We start from the raw sequence: 15,854 nt of genomic DNA, 5'->3' as shown, positions 1-15,854 counted from the left end.
GACGACAGCAGTGTAAAGCCAATGAGCAACCTTAGGTTTAATTCCCAAGGTCTTACGTAAAGCTCTCTTACAGGCATAAAAAACCAGGTTCACTTTGCTAACTCTTTCTAAGATGTTTGACTTCTTAGTCAGTTTCCTATCGATGTTTAGTCCGAAATACTTGGTTTCTTCTGAAACTGTTGTTAATCCGCTAAATCTGTTGTTTATTATTCAAATGTCAAATCTTGAATATGAACGAATTATGGATATAATTCAATGGCGTAAATTTTCAAGCAAATTTACGACAATGTCCAAAATACTTGGATTACTCGACATGCCATTGACCTCCTATAAATTATAGGAGGAATCAATAAACTTTTGGAAGTTGATATGCAAAAAAAATAAACAGCTTTCAATATGATCGTAAAAAATGGTTCTCCCGGAGTTTAGTTTGCTTCATATTTGGTGGATATGAAAAATTTTACATATATACAATACACAAAATTTTATTTTTTAAACTGTTTTCTTACAATTTAAAACATAGTTCGAAAAAACAAAGTATTTTATTATTTTGTGAAAAGTGTTAAGTTTAAATTGAACCAGCAATAACTACATTAAATAGCAATAAAATAGCAATACGTTCGAAGTTCCCAGGGCATAATTTGTATGGCTGGTCAACTAAATTATTGGCAGTTAAAAAGTACACAAAATTCAAAGCGCGACTTAAAAGTGTTGGTCCCATAATTATCTTCTTAAGTTTTGCAAACAGCCGCGTCACATCACTCCAATACAAATCACTAACGAGTTGAACATTTTCCAATTAATATTACGTCTATCCAAGAAAAATCAGAAAAAATTATTAAAAGGTAAAAAGGTAAAAACAACACAAACTAAATGGACAATGTCTATGTACATATGTCCGTTATGAAAAAATAATCTAACAGCAACACCCACCAAGAGTAAAAAGCAACGCTCTGCATGAAAACCACTTCGAAAAACAAAAAAGTATAATAATAACAATAATGAATTTGAAAAAATGAGATTTCTTGCCCAAATGCTTGCCCATGCGCACCGCCAATGCACTCCGCGCCATCGATATACAACTACAAGCGCATCTCAACTCATCTGCAACTATATCACTGAAAAGTACTTGTAATAACTTGTAAGTTAATGCAATAAAACGATCGCATTGCCAATTCACATAAATTACTTGTGTGTAGATTATTCAGCGATTGCTGGTGAACAGAAGAGACGGCGCTGTGAGTGTATATATGTGTGTATGTAGATGACACTCCAATAGCTGCCACTGCCACTGCCGCCGCATTGCCTCACCTTGCCATTCATTCGATTGGTTGGTGGGCTGCAGCCGCTGGCGCTGATAATGCTAATAAAGCTGCTGGTGTACGACCATGCCGCTTCGTCTACTGCAGCAGTTGCTGTGCGATGATGCTTCAGTTGACGTTGGCTGCATGCCACTTGTTCTTGCCACAGTATCAAACAAGTAGTTTTTATTTTCACAGCGGAACTGCTTCGATCAGTGCGCATGCATGTATGTATGTACGTGGGTATGTGCTTGTTTAACAGCACGACTGCATTCTGCATAAAACACACACACAACTGCAACTCACCTGAGAGGTGTGTTGCTATTTTTATTATCATGTTGCTGTCTTGTTTTTCCATATACATACATACATTTCTTATTGATGGGCGCATGCGCAACGCCCATTTGCATTTCCATAATGAAATGTTGCGCATACGACACGCTGCACCAAAGCGATGCCTCCTCGGTCGCCGGTACACCGAACGTAGCGCTGCGCTGCAATCGCAGCCCCACACACAACTAGTCCACAGAATTTACTCTTTCTGCATTCTCTCGCTATTAACAATAACAATGTAACCGGCAGCAACTGTAATAGCGTGGCAGTTTTAGCTTCAATCTGGATGCTGTTTATACCTCTCGTTATTTTTATTGTTGCTCGCATCACTATTGCTGTTGCGGATGCTCTTAGCGGCTCTAGCACATTTATGCATTCCGCTGCATTTATCTTTGTTGCTGTTCTGTTTTTTTTTCTGCTGAGTGTTTGTTGTGCTATGTTGACTTGCCGCTGTTCATCTCTCACCATTGCCGGTATTGTTTGTATTGTTGTTTCGTTTAGCACAGCGCAGTTTGCTGCAAATGCAATTGACAATTGGCAAGTAGTGTTGCTCCAATCGCACGCTACAACAGTATAAAAGCATATGATTTTATTTGGTTAGCCGCAAAAGTTTTTTGACGAGCCATCAAGCGAAGACGATCTCAAGTTTTAAGCGCGAGTAAGTGACGGATACGGTTTGAAAAGCAAATTTGTTACAGTATAAAATCTTTAGAACGCTCCTTGAAGTAATTAATGTTTACATATTTTAAAATATTTATGTGATTTTTAAATTTACTGTGAAAATGCTTCGTGTTGTTTGCTTAGTGAAGCTGTTAATGAGAAAAAAGGATTTGTGTTTCTTGGATTTTTGGTTCATAAAAATGATAAGAAAAAATAATGTAATGTAATCTAACACAGATTACTTATTTTGTGTATATGAATCCAAAATTGTAGTTCCAGAAGATTTTTATAAATTATACCTACATGCATACATGCATATATACATACATTTCACTGGACTGATTATCTATTGTTTTGCTGAAATTATGTGTGGTTAAAATCGTTCCTATCCTAGGTGGCCACCACAACCGAGTGGTTTTGTGCATGAAACCTATTCGGTAGGGCCCGGGCTTAATGCCCCCATTAGGCATGTAACACCAAATGAGCACGCAATGGCAAATCTCCGAGTGCATATCTGTCATGAAAAAGCTTTTCGTAAAAATCCATGTGTCATTCAAGGCGGCATAAATCTGTGGGGAGACGGAGCTCAGCTAAATACCTCACAAAGGATGGGCGCGCCAATTATAATCTTATGAATATACATAAAATATATGAGTTCCTTAAGAGGAGACCAAAAAATATAAAATTGTGAACCTCTTATTTTTAGAAGCAGACCTAGTCCACTGAAAATTTAGATCATGCAAACTTATTTCATTTATACACACAAATTTGTTACTTAAAATTTTTTTTTTTTTACAGTAGTTCTTGTTTTCTCATAAACTTTCAAGTCACTTGCTACTAAGAACATCTTTCACTAAGAACTAAATATTTCACAAATATGTATGTAAGGTTCATATCTATCACTAATTATCGAAACTCCCTCATCTGAGATCACCGCATTTACAACACAGGATGCCACATTTTAAAAACAGTGCGAAAAAAACCCGCTGCAAAACTGTGAAAAGAGCATTAACAGAAAACATAAAAAAATTAGTATTTAGTGGCAATAACCTGGCTCATGGTTTGGGTAATTACCATGACAGTACAACAACAAAAAGTATACATTTGCGATCAGAATTTGTGTATGCCATGAGGCTATTCCAGTACTTTTCATTTTTACTAAATTTCTCAAAAACTGCAGGATAAACTTGAATTAAATATAAGACATAAGATGTCAGGTAGCCTGCAAGTTGTCGCTAAAATCAAGATACGTATATATAAGGTGGGCCATGTAAAATTTACTTTTTGAATCGGCTATAAAAAAAAAACTAATCAATATTTTTTCAAACTTTTTTTTTTATTTTGAAGATTAAACTTTGTCATTTATGAATGAAAAATAATATCTAACGGGCAATTCGTTGAACATGTCACGGTAACGCTCGCCATTTACTCTAACCGCGGCTCCTCGCTCATTTTCGAAAAAAAATGGCCCAACGATGCCTCCAGACCAAAAACCGCAGCAAACAGTGTCTCGTTGTGGATCCATTTGCATTTCTACAGTAACGTGTGGATTTTCTGAGCCCCAAATCCGACAATTTTGCTTATTGACGTAGCCACAGATGTGAAAATCAGAAAAGAAGAAGAAGACTCACCACTTTGGAAATAGGTTTTCAATATTTTCCTATTTTGTTCAAGCATATAGCGTACCATTTCGTAAATGTCAAACCTTTAAGTAAATTATGAACACATTTGACATGCCATTTGTGTTACCATTCTCAAAAAAATAGGTGGTTCAAAAAGCAAACGCTATATGGCCCACCCTGTAAAAACATCGTTTTGGTCCAGTCTGGTCCATATTCAGAATATTTAGTGGTTAAATGAAAATGAATGAAGATTGGTGGACCCCAGTGTATGCAAATAAAATTATAGCTAATGTATGATAGTATGACATGCAGATCGAGTTTTGAGCAGCAGTTAGTGAATTATATAATTCAAATAAATAAAGCTTGATCGGAAAATTTAAATTTCATTCATTCACATGTCGTGATTATATTTTACTTGTAGAACAAAACAAAAAAATCAATTACAACGCAAGTTTTTAATTGTTTATGGCTTAAAATCTTGAATATAAATCTGTATTTGAAAATGACATTCGTAGCTGATGAGTGATTTGGACAATTACCGTTTACCAAACAAGATTCTGAGGATTTTCGCGAACCAATAAGATATTCATAAATATAAGGCCAGTTGTTTCACAAAAGCCCAATAAACTTATTAAGAATAAATGAAAAATCAGTAAGTGTATCGATAAAATTTCAATTCGGTATTCGGTCGGTAAGTCGGTAAACTCCTACTAACATTTTCAATACCAGTGCATTGCCCATAACTCATTGAAGAAAGCGCCACTAAGAAAGGCAATCCAACCTTCAAACTGTGTAAAATATTTATAAAAATTCGGAACTTAAAAATTTTTGATCTGAATAAAAACAAAAATGTGTACGGAGTTTTATAGCCCAATAAAATTTAGTATAGTGTTACACATTTGCTCAATAGAAAAGAAAATGTCATGCATTCGTTATATGGAGAAAATACACAACTTCGTCAAAAGAAAAAATTATCGAAAATCAACGAGAAATTTGAATTCAAACTCAAATTAGAACTGTACATACCGATTTTTTTTTGTATTCTGATTAAAAAGTTGCAATTTTTGATGAAGATTTGTCGAATTTGTACAAATATTTTAATATGGTCTTTGTTATATGCAAATAAATATAGCTTTATTATTCTATTACTCAATTCAAAAGTATCTAGAGGATACTGGTCAGACATTTTTTGCTTCTTACAATACAAAAATCTTTTTATTACTTATATAATACTAATATAGTGCACTCTCTCCTGAGCAGACAACCCTCGCATAACATATTATTAACATTTTTTACAATTTTCTCATAAGCAGGAACCTCCCATGATCTGACAAAGTTTTCAGTCCCGTAGGCGATTTATGCATATTTAGCAACTTAACATAAGTACTAGAAAATTTATCCATTTTTGCATACCGAACTTTTCTACGACTTACTAAAAATTAGCATTACCTCAGTATATGTTAATTATTGTATAAATAATGCATTTTCACGCAATAAATATGTTAAATTATTTTCCAAATTGCTCTTCCAAGCACGCTTCAGGCAATCAATATGCCAACACACGCCCACGGCTCAATCACACTACACTCGTTTAACCCTGCTGACAGCCATATCCGCACATACCTGTACATATGTACAAGCGGTTGCGTGGTAAGCAACAACTTGCTATTTGTAGAAATCGCGAAAATTCGTGCAAAACCCAAAAAGCACGAAAATGCAAAAGAATTCAAAAGCACTATAAATTATTTTAACAGCGTTACCAGTACTTGCAAATAAGCCAATTATAGGCACAAATTAAATAATTTATAGTTTCTATTTGCATATACACTCGTATACACACTTATGTACATGTATTTTGCCCCCTTTTCAGATCATGAAGGCATCATTTCTGTTATTAGCTGCTGCAGTTGTGGCCACGCTCTCTTGCATTGGTGGCGTGGATGCGCAACGTGGCTTGCCGCCTCAAGCGCGCGGTTATGAGGCAAACGCAGTGATATTAAAGCAGGGATTCGATCTGAATCCAGATGGTTCGTACACATACAAGTAAGTAAGTCATTAAAGAGCTAGTAAATGTGTCATGAAAAAGTCATTAAGTAACTAATGAATACTCGATCAACGTAAAAGTGCTTCGGAATAATTAATTTAAATTTACTATCGAACGTTAGGACATTTCAATTGATATTGTTGCTGCAAATGATTTTCAGCATCTAGAAAAATTACTTTTTTTTCAAAAGCTTTTTTTAATAGATATTTGACTATTCAGCTTGGTATTTATACTTATTTCTGCATTGCAGCTATGAAACCAGCAATGGCATACGCGCCGATGAAGCGGGCTACTTGAAGAATCCGGGTACACAAGTAGAGGCGCAGGTGAGTTATTGTAGTATTGATTAACTTTTTAATTTGCATAATAAAGCTATAAATTGGTGGCGGATGCGCAGTAAATACTTAAGCAGTGACTTAACTAAATGTAGTGTAGAGATTTTTTTCGGCTTTTAGGCGTGTTACTCCTAGTTATGGTGGTTTGTAGCTGGCGAGAAGATTATGTTGAACGGGAGGTATACATTTAGGCGCATGATGAAATAAGTATGGTAGAGTTTATTTTTACAAGAATTATTACTTTCACATATCTTTGACATTTGATGACATAACAAATACATGCCTAGAGAATTCTGCTGCTCGTCAAGCGAAAAATTTGTATGTAAAAGCGACAATAATTTAGCGCTGATCAAACGACTTAGCTCACAAGAGATCTACTTAGGAAATATAAGAATAGACATTTTTAACAACAACAGTTTGAGCAACATATTGTGAAGAGCAGGACGCTTTTCCTATGATGGGATCGAACCATTTCGCATACTTTCAGGCGGGTCGTAATCACATGCAGTGTTGGAGTCAAGGAACCTTTTGGTTTCAGCCACTACTCGCTAGGCGTTGGTGCATCGAAAGTAGTAAAAAAGGAATTACTCGTAACAAATCGTTCATGAGCACTTTTTTAATTACAAAACCTCTTTTAGTCTTTAAGTAATAACTTCTCAGGACATATGCAACAATTGATTTCTATAATAATTCCAGAAATTAGATTTAAATATGAGTTAATTTTAACATTCCTCAACAAAAAAAAACACAAACACAAAACAAAAACGGCTGCGCCCAAAATTCTTCTGACAACCACGACTTGGTACTATTTTCCTCAAGAACTCTCTTTCTTCAACTTCGTTTTCATTTTCTACCTTAGTTAGTTAGTAGAAGTCGTTAGCAATTTTTGTAGGCTTAGGCTTGGATCAAAATGATTAGTCTGGAAATTAAAATACATTTTTACAAAAATGAGGTTTTAATTCGAATTGCAGTCTTTTAAAGTATTTTAGATCGAATTTGCTAATTTTTTACCAGCTCTCGCCGTGTATAAATATCGTGCCAAAAACCAGTTCATCTTTTGAGATGACTTAAGAAAGAATCGGTTCCACTTTCTAGTCGGAGTGAACTTTATTTCTGAAAAAGCACTCCGCGTTAACCGAAACAAATGAAAATAAGAAGGCGCCAATGCCACAAAACTTCCCAAAATGGACAAAATGAGGCCGAGCTGTTATGTTGGAAATAAGGTACTCGCTATCAGAAAACAGAAAAAATATACATTTGTTTTCCTTTAACTCCTTGTGGCCGTCAACAAACAGAAAAATAAAAACCTAATCGATAAAGTAAATTTTGAACAGACTTCTTTCATAGAAAAAATACATATTGTAAATCGAGGGTATTTCCAGATATTTTAAAGCCGGATGGCTCACGATTAAATTCTGATAGAAATAAAACGACTGGCTATTTTTACGATCCAAGCGGAAGTGACTTCCATTTTATTCTTTCTTCCATTTGTCATTTAGGGTTGCCTTATTTTACTTAATACTACATCTCTTCTTAGCATTACTCTACGTTTACATTATTGGGTGTATCTTATACTATGCCTACACTTACATTAACATACATTCCATCAATAGGCGACCTTAAGGGTTTTACAACTCGGCCAAACCTGATAAGTGATCGCCCTCGATCATTCGCGGTTCATCAAACTCAGAATAATCTCCTAGGGGATCACTTTCCAACTCTATGCATTCATCGGGTTGCTGAACCCACCTTTTTATGCGGTGAGCCTCGATAACCCCATCATACGGAAGCTGGGTGAGCTGACAATCGCCAATGTCGCGGACAACATACCTGTCGTTTCCTAAACTTTTGTGAATGACATAAGGACCTCGATATCGGGGTATAAATTTCTTGTTACTACCAGCCGTGGTGTCTACATTCCTTATGACCACATAATCACCTGGGATGTATTGGGTACTAGGGCTACCCTTTGAAGCCCGCTTAACGTCATACTCCTGCCTAGCTGTAATAGCCTTAGATGCTCTGTCTCGTATCTGGGTAAGATCTCGTTCGTAATCAGGACACAACATATCCTGAAAGTATTCGGTAAACTCATCCACTATTACTCCCCTTTGTTCCACGCCAAACAAGAGTCGACTGGGAGTATCCCTACAGGTACTGTGAATTGAGTTATTCATGGCATATTCCACCTCAAGTAATTTACTAACCCAGTCGTCATGCTTAATTTCATCCGTCAGTTTACCCAGCATCGTCTTTAGAACTCTATTTACTCTTTCTACCTGACCATTTGCCTGTGGAGAAGCTACAGCAACTTTTATATGACTTACATTTCGTTTCGTTAAAAATGAACTAAATTCTAAAGAGGTGAAAACGTCGGCAGTAGCAGTGGCATCAACAGCGGCAGTACCAGCAGTAGCGGCAGAATTTAAATTATCGTCATTTCTTGAAATTTCCGTGCTCCGAGTGGCTCCTACCACATCCCGCAGCAATCGGCGCAATTGGGTTGTCGTTGCTGTAGTTGGAAATTCCACACCAGCCTCAGTCAGCACGTTAGTTAGTTCTTGGCGAATATTTGCCATTATCTCGCAAAATATTAAAGTTATCTTTAAAATGTGTAGTTTATTGGGTTGCGTTTGCACAACTCCACACCTGAGTTGTAAATCGAGGGTATTTCCAGATATTTTAAAGCCGGATGGCTCACGATTAAATTCTGATAGAAATAAAACGACTGGCTATTTTTACGATCCAAGCGGAAGTGACTTCCATTTTATTCTTTCTTCCATTTGTCATTTAGGGTTGCCTTATTTTACTTAATACTACATCTCTTCTTAGCATTACTCTACGTTTACATTATTGGGTGTATCTTATACTATGCCTACACTTACATTAACATACATTCCATCAATAGGCGACCTTAAGGGTTTTACAATATTTAGCTCAGAATATCTAATTTTTTTTTATCTGGGTCAAAGAGGTATAGGTCGATGTATGAGAGAAATAATATTCTCAATTTACGGAGATAATTTTCTGGACCATTTTAACCTCCTCTCACTTACTTTTTACGAACCAAATTGACCCCTTTTTAATATAACTCAAAAATGAGGACTAAAATGTTCTACGAAAATATTTTTCCAAAAATTTCAGTGGGAGTTACCGAAGGCACAAAAGCCGTTAATATTATATAAAGAGAAATAAACGAGTTGAGTTAATCAGTTAAACTGAAATCTCATCTTGTTGTCAAAGTTCCCGTTTGTCAATTCAATTGTGTATATTTATTTAGCTTTTGACTTTGCACCTGGAACTTGCTAGTTAAGTACTTCCGCAATGAGAAAAACTTGCAAAACCCATCAAGAAATTGATACTGTCTTCTTCTTCAAATGCTTATATATACATTTTCGAATGCGCTATGGTACAGAGATATGTACACTGTAGAATATTTACTTTAAAATAAATAATAAATTATTTTCATACCTTTAAAAATATAGGGGTTTTCAGTAAGAGCGCTTCAACTTTTGAACTTTTTTGAATAAAACACAAACGGTTTGACTTTTTAACTAATTTTTTTCTTTGTTATATACATTTAAGTATGAAATTCGATTTCTTTTGCATGACCACCGCGTGCACGTTTTACGAAGTCCAATCGTTGAACCCAATTTTCGACCACACTTTTGCATAAATCGGCCGAAATTCCAGCAATTTCGCGTTCAATATTTGCTCTGAGCTCACAAATCGTCGCCGGCTTGTTACTGTAGACCAATGACTTCACATAACCCCAAAACGGGACGGCTTGTTAAATGGACCGCAAAATGGCCGTAATGCTCTTAAAATAGCAGCAACAGAACGATTATTTTCATAAAAAATTTGCAAGATTTGTAATTGTTGCTCAAGTGTGTAGCGTTTCATGATGAAATGTATACTAATGAAGTTTACAAATGACAAGCGAAAAATAAAAAATATCGTTCGCCCTCCCTATCGGAAAAAAATTGAAGCGCACCTATTGAATAACCCTATACAATACTTTGCTTGTCTACGCCAGCAAATTTTTAACATAACACCATTTTGCTGGCTTTTACAAAAAAATAGATTTATTAGATTTAGATGTTAGATTTATTGCTGGTGCATATGTTCATCTACATACTTGTACTATTTTTTTTATTATATATTTAGCAAATCTTCTTATATTGTTTTAGCAAATCTTCCTCGTATTACTGATTGATTTTTCTCTCATCCATATTAAGAGGTTTCCTGTTGTCTTCCTGTTTCAGGTCATGCAAGGCTCTTACTCTTACACTGGGCCCGATGGTGTTCTCTATACAATCACTTATGTTGCCGATGAAAACGGTTATCGTGCCGAAGGCGCTCATATACCAACTCCGCCACCAGCACGCGCTGGAGGACCTGGCAGGTTCTTCAAATAAGATCCAAAATTAGAACCAACTAATAACACCTTTTCATTATTACATACATACGAGTTTCATACAAGTAAAACGTGATCAATGCTAATTAACGTGATATTTTGCAACAACCATAAAACATACAAACTAAAAAATAGAAAAAACAAGAACAATGATACAACTAACAGCTATTTGCATATAATTCAAATTAGAAGCAACAACAACACAACGTACATACATATGAAAATCGAAACGGAAACGAGCTACATTCGAGGCTAAACAAACATACTTACATGCATACATATTCATTACGTATAATAGGACTTTCAAATGCTAGCCTGCACACTTTCTACTTTCCAACACATACACACACTTATCCAAATGCATTCTCATACATACTATACTACATATATAGGAATATGTATCAATGCTCACCATGCCATTTTCTTCACTGGTTTATGATTATTACTCTAATGACTAACAGGCGTCTATTTGAGATTACGTCTTCTTGCTTCTACTTTTAAGTTTTTCTATTCTATTCTCTCGAAGTTTTCTTTTCTCAAAACACAAAAAAACACCTTGTCCATATTTCGTCCTTTCGCGCGCTACCAACTTCCGTTGCATCAGCATTGTTGGGGATTTTCCACTTTTCCACTATTTTCTCACTAACAAACATATTCTCCCTCCACTGAAGCCACGGTGCTGTTGCTTCTGTATAGTTAAAAATACATATGTACCTTATTTCTACTTTAATTACAGTTATTTACACCTACATACATAAATATATGATTGTAATTTAAAATGCTATTTTATACACATATATATATATTTCGTTGTATGTAGTAGCTAAGCAATTTATGTATTTTGAATATTTACGAATATTTGCTAAAATGTGAGTGATTACAAAAGATTTTAGATTTCTTGTAAGTACAGCAATCAGGCAATAAATAATTGCGTAAAAACTCATTAACTTGATCTTTTACTGTCTGCAGCCTCACCACATTTTCTCTGACTATAGACATACACACAATACGTAAACACTAGTCACTCGCAAACCAGCATACCATACACACACACATATGTACACACTCGCGTGGAAACTGTTCGCCAGCTACCCACATGTTTTTACCGCTACTTCTTCATTAGCACACTTGAGGCAAGTCGGGTAAGGTTACGCGGTATTTGCGTTGGTTGCCGTGGGCTGGGCGCTTTCATTTTGGGCGGACTGCTGGAGCGTGAGACACTGCGACGCATTGATAGCCTACTATAGCTTTTCTTCTTGGCTATAACTGGTAACGCCAGTGGTGGTGCAGTTTTTGTCGGACTTGGTCGGCGTCGCCGTAGCAGTTCTTCATAGACAGGATCTTCTTCAAATATCACCATCAAATGTAGTTTGCGCGAATAGTTGTTGGTGAAACGCATCATCTTCGCTATTGTCTCAGTTTTATATTCAGGTTTCATTTTGGAGTTTAACTCTTGCAGACGATACAACCGTCCGGTACAGTGTCCCGTGCTGCTCACAAGGCCGTCTATGAAATTCAGCTTTGATGAAACTTTCATGACAAGTGTCGTAGTGCCATCAGGTGAAATCAACTCCTCGGGTTGTATGATATGTTGCACATGCAACCGTTGAAGCTCATACTTGAGCACACGCATATTACGATTCATAAAGGCGGCAGCACGCTTCTCGGGCACAAAGGCCGCTGCGAGTGGATCAAGCGATTTCTCCAGTGATTGTTCATATCTACGATAGGCGAATATTGTAGTGACCAATAAGGTGCCTAATGCCATAATACCCATCAACGAATAGAGTATTTGCCAGAGTAAAGCATTAGTGGCTGCTTCGGTGGCATAGCGGGGGGCTCGCGCCACATAATCGTTAACGATGTCCAAGAAGAGCGCATGGCAATCGCTTACCGATAACCGATTCGGATGTATGCTGATTGGAATCTTTTGGTTAAGTAATGATGTTTGAAGATTGGGAAAGATGAAATTTTTAAGTGTCGTCCAGAAAGCTGTACCGCGCTTCTTTTGCAAAATCAAATCGGTACAGTGTTCAGTGGCTTGACGAAACCAGCTGACACACGTTGAGCTCAGATCTAAGTCCGGATGTAGTGCTCTGCAAAAGTGTTCCATTAATGAGACTGGCGACAACTGTGGATTCGTGGGGAGGTAAAGGCAGTGTGAAAAGTATGAACCAAATATAGTTATTTATCAGTCAGCACCTGACCATCTGTATTTATGTACTTACTTTTTCGTTATGATGATTTATGTTTGTTTTTCTATGCATTGCCCATTTGACAAGTTTTTAAAAAATACAATATTAATGAATGCCACTTTAGACTCAACTTAGAGACAAACGAGTCTTCAGTTGCCACAAAAATTATTTCTCGATTTTAAACAAGTTGTATTTTTTCATCATAAAATATAAAAATAAATTTATACATGAATGAAATAAGAATTTCATATTAAGTGCGCGTTATTTGAGCGCTATACTAAGCTATTGGATTATTTTGTAAAGGAGACTTATATAAGTATATATAATTGGCGCGTACACCCTTTTTGTGTGTTTGGCCGAAGCTCCTCCTCCTATTTGTGCTGTGCGTCTTGATGTTGTTCCACAAATGGAGGGACCTACAGTTTCAAGCCGATTCCGAACGGCAGATATTTTTATGAGGAGCTTTTTCATGGCAGAAATACACTCGGAGGTTTGCCATTGCCTGCCGAGAGGCGACCGCTATTAGAAAAAACTCTTCCTGCATTTTGGTCTTTCACCGAGATTCGAACCAACGTTCTCTCTCTGAAATCCGAATGGTAGTCACGCACCAACCCATTCGGCTACGGCGGCCGCCGTAGACTTAGTCATTTTAATTATATTGGCTTGTGAAAATCTATCTTCGCTGGAATATTTTACTAGAGGCAATGCCAGCTCAAAGTGTGCTTCTATTCACAATAGTACCAGCTGTATAGCGAACGAAATATCTCACGAAGAAGTGAGGTCATAAGGTCACCGATATCCTGCGATTTCACACCATTGGACTTCTTTCTCTGGGACTGAATAACAAAATCAAACGCGTTATAAATAAAATGTAGTCCAAACTTTGCCAAAAAATTATGAAAATTTTGACGTGCGCGTATATTGTGTTTCATACATATGTAAATAACATATGTAGATTAAAAAACATGACGAGATGAAAAAAAAAAACAAATGACGAAATCACCGGTTTTATCGAATCACCCTGCATTACAAGTAGAAACAAAAACATAGAGTTCTGGACTAGAGTAAGCCGAAAATACTTCTACACTAGTAGATTACGACCGTCGTTTTCCCCGATAGTACCAAAATACAGATATAATTTAACAAAAATGGAAGCGCAAAAATTTATATATATCAATGGAGATTTGACAAAAACACTTTGCTTAAAAGATTCTGATTCGGCAGTAAATTTCTTTTAATTTATTGAACTTTTATTAAGATAATTACTTAAGCTATGGCTGTGAATGATTTATTGACTAAAAATTTCGAGGGAAGTAAGTACTTTAGTACATCGCCGAAAAAGGTCTTAGTCGATTTAAGTTGTTTTATCACAAAAAAAAAAAAAAACACACCCATACATTAATTTTGATTAAGTGAGATATTTAGAACTACCTAGAGAAACGCGAGCACTCTCTCTCTATTATTAAAAACTTGGCAATATTTGTTTCTTTATTTAATTTCAGATATTCGAGGAGCAAATATTTTTTATATTATTTATTAAGTTATTCTATATAAAACTAATAGCAGACAGCAACACTATAAATTTCCGTATTAGTATGAGCGTTTTTCATTGTATTTAAAAAAAAAAACTTTAAACTAAAAAAGTAATAGTCTTGCTTTTCAATGTGAACAAATCGCACGCTTATCTTAAATTTTCTTGCAGCTTTAGTCTTCACTGATTCTCATTTACAATTTCTTCAAATTCAAATATAAGTAAAATTAAAATTTACAGCATCTCAACCCAACAGCCCCAATAGACTCGCCAGCCCACCCGCACCACCAGCGCCACTGACTCCGCTAGCGCCACCGCCGGCCGCTAGTAATGGACGTAAACTAGCGCCCAACGCTTGTCCAAGCTGATTGGCGAGTTGCGCTTGACTGGTTGTTGAGGCCGCACCCGCACCGCTGCCTAATGTTGATGCTATTCCGCCTGATGATGAAGATGGTCTCAAACCATTTAGCCCACCACCATATGAGCCATAAGATGGACGTTGATAACCCGCATAGGGATTGTAGCCACCATAAAGAGGGTAATAGGGGGGTGGACGGTAGGCGTATGGACCGTAACCGCCAAAAATGCCTGGATAACCGCCATAAATTGGGATCCCACCATAACCGCCATAAATACCACCGTAACTGGGGTAGCCACCATCGTAGAGAGGATCTGACTGCAGCGCACCACTGCCAAGGCTGCCAAGTGGTAGCGGACGCCCACGAACTAAACCACCGATAAGTGGCCTGATTAAACCTAAGGTCCTTCCTTGACCGACATCACTGGCTGCTGTTGTGCGACTTCGGCCTCTATTCTCGATGTTATTCTGGCGTGTCGACTGACACGAGGTGAATGTAAGAAAGGAAGCCACCAGTACGGCTTTGTATAAAATGCGCATTTTATCGTTTCTTATTTAATTTAATTTTAATTTATTTCTCAGTTTGTTGATTTAAGTTCAGCACATCCCAAGAAACTATTTTAAACTCAATCAGTCTTATTCAATTCTATAGTGTTTCGTTGAAATAAGCTTATATATTTTTACTTTTTAAATATCACAATATAAAAAATTTTACAAAAATTTCGTTTAAACGCACATTTTACGGAAATAAATTTATTCGTTCACACAGCGCCGGTTGTTACCAAACTAAAGTTATAAGCGCAGCTGCACAAGTATATTTTAACATAAAACATTTTTAGAGCCTTCAAATAGTGGAGTAGAATATCATGTAGTTGAAACTATAAATATTTGTTTGCAAATTTAAGTTTGGTCGGAAATATGAGAAATTTCCATAATTGCAAGTTGCAGGCCTTCACGCTGTTTGGATAGCATTTTTGACGAGAAAAAAATGATATGGAAGTAGCAGCTAAAAAAATAAAATATACTAACATGCGAAAACCAAATACAAAAAAACTATT

The 15,854-nt window shown here is 36.4% G+C and overlaps 3 protein-coding genes across 4 annotated transcripts; 1 reads left to right on the top strand and 2 right to left on the bottom strand.

The window, feature by feature from the left end:
• Positions 1-2,183: 2,183 nt before the first annotated feature.
• LOC129244567 (endocuticle structural glycoprotein SgAbd-2) lies at positions 2,184-11,659 on the top strand. 2 transcript variants are annotated; one of them, XM_054882268.1, is made up of 4 exons: positions 2,184-2,292; positions 5,787-5,959; positions 6,211-6,286; positions 10,561-11,659. In XM_054882268.1, the coding sequence occupies exons 2-4, from the start codon at positions 5,790-5,792 to the stop codon at positions 10,711-10,713; spliced, it is 399 nt and encodes a 132-aa protein (XP_054738243.1). In that variant the 5' UTR covers positions 2,184-2,292; positions 5,787-5,789; the 3' UTR covers positions 10,714-11,659. The 2 variants fall into 2 exon arrangements, with proteins under 2 accessions (XP_054738243.1, XP_054738242.1); XM_054882267.1 differs by having other exon boundaries at positions 2,233-2,359.
• On the bottom strand, positions 11,514-13,054 carry LOC129244566 (uncharacterized). Its single transcript, XM_054882265.1, has 2 exons — positions 12,941-13,054; positions 11,514-12,843 (listed from the first exon to the last, which is right to left on the bottom strand). Exons 1-2 carry the CDS (start codon positions 12,977-12,979, stop codon positions 11,821-11,823), a joined length of 1,062 nt encoding a protein of 353 aa, XP_054738240.1. The 5' UTR covers positions 12,980-13,054; the 3' UTR covers positions 11,514-11,820.
• A 1,628-nt stretch (positions 13,055-14,682) lies between these two features.
• LOC129244216 (shematrin-like protein 2) lies at positions 14,683-15,336 on the bottom strand. The gene has a single exon (XM_054881830.1). The coding sequence runs from the start codon at positions 15,334-15,336 to the stop codon at positions 14,683-14,685; it is 654 nt and encodes a 217-aa protein (XP_054737805.1).
• Between the last annotated feature and the right edge of the window lie 518 nt (positions 15,337-15,854).

Source organism: Anastrepha obliqua, chromosome 4 (genome assembly GCF_027943255.1).
Source record: "Anastrepha obliqua isolate idAnaObli1 chromosome 4, idAnaObli1_1.0, whole genome shotgun sequence".
In the NCBI taxonomy this organism is placed as follows: domain Eukaryota; kingdom Metazoa; phylum Arthropoda; class Insecta; order Diptera; family Tephritidae; genus Anastrepha; species Anastrepha obliqua.
The sequence above is the reverse complement of the archived record's forward strand: the minus strand, read 5'-3'. Positions and strand labels throughout refer to the sequence as shown.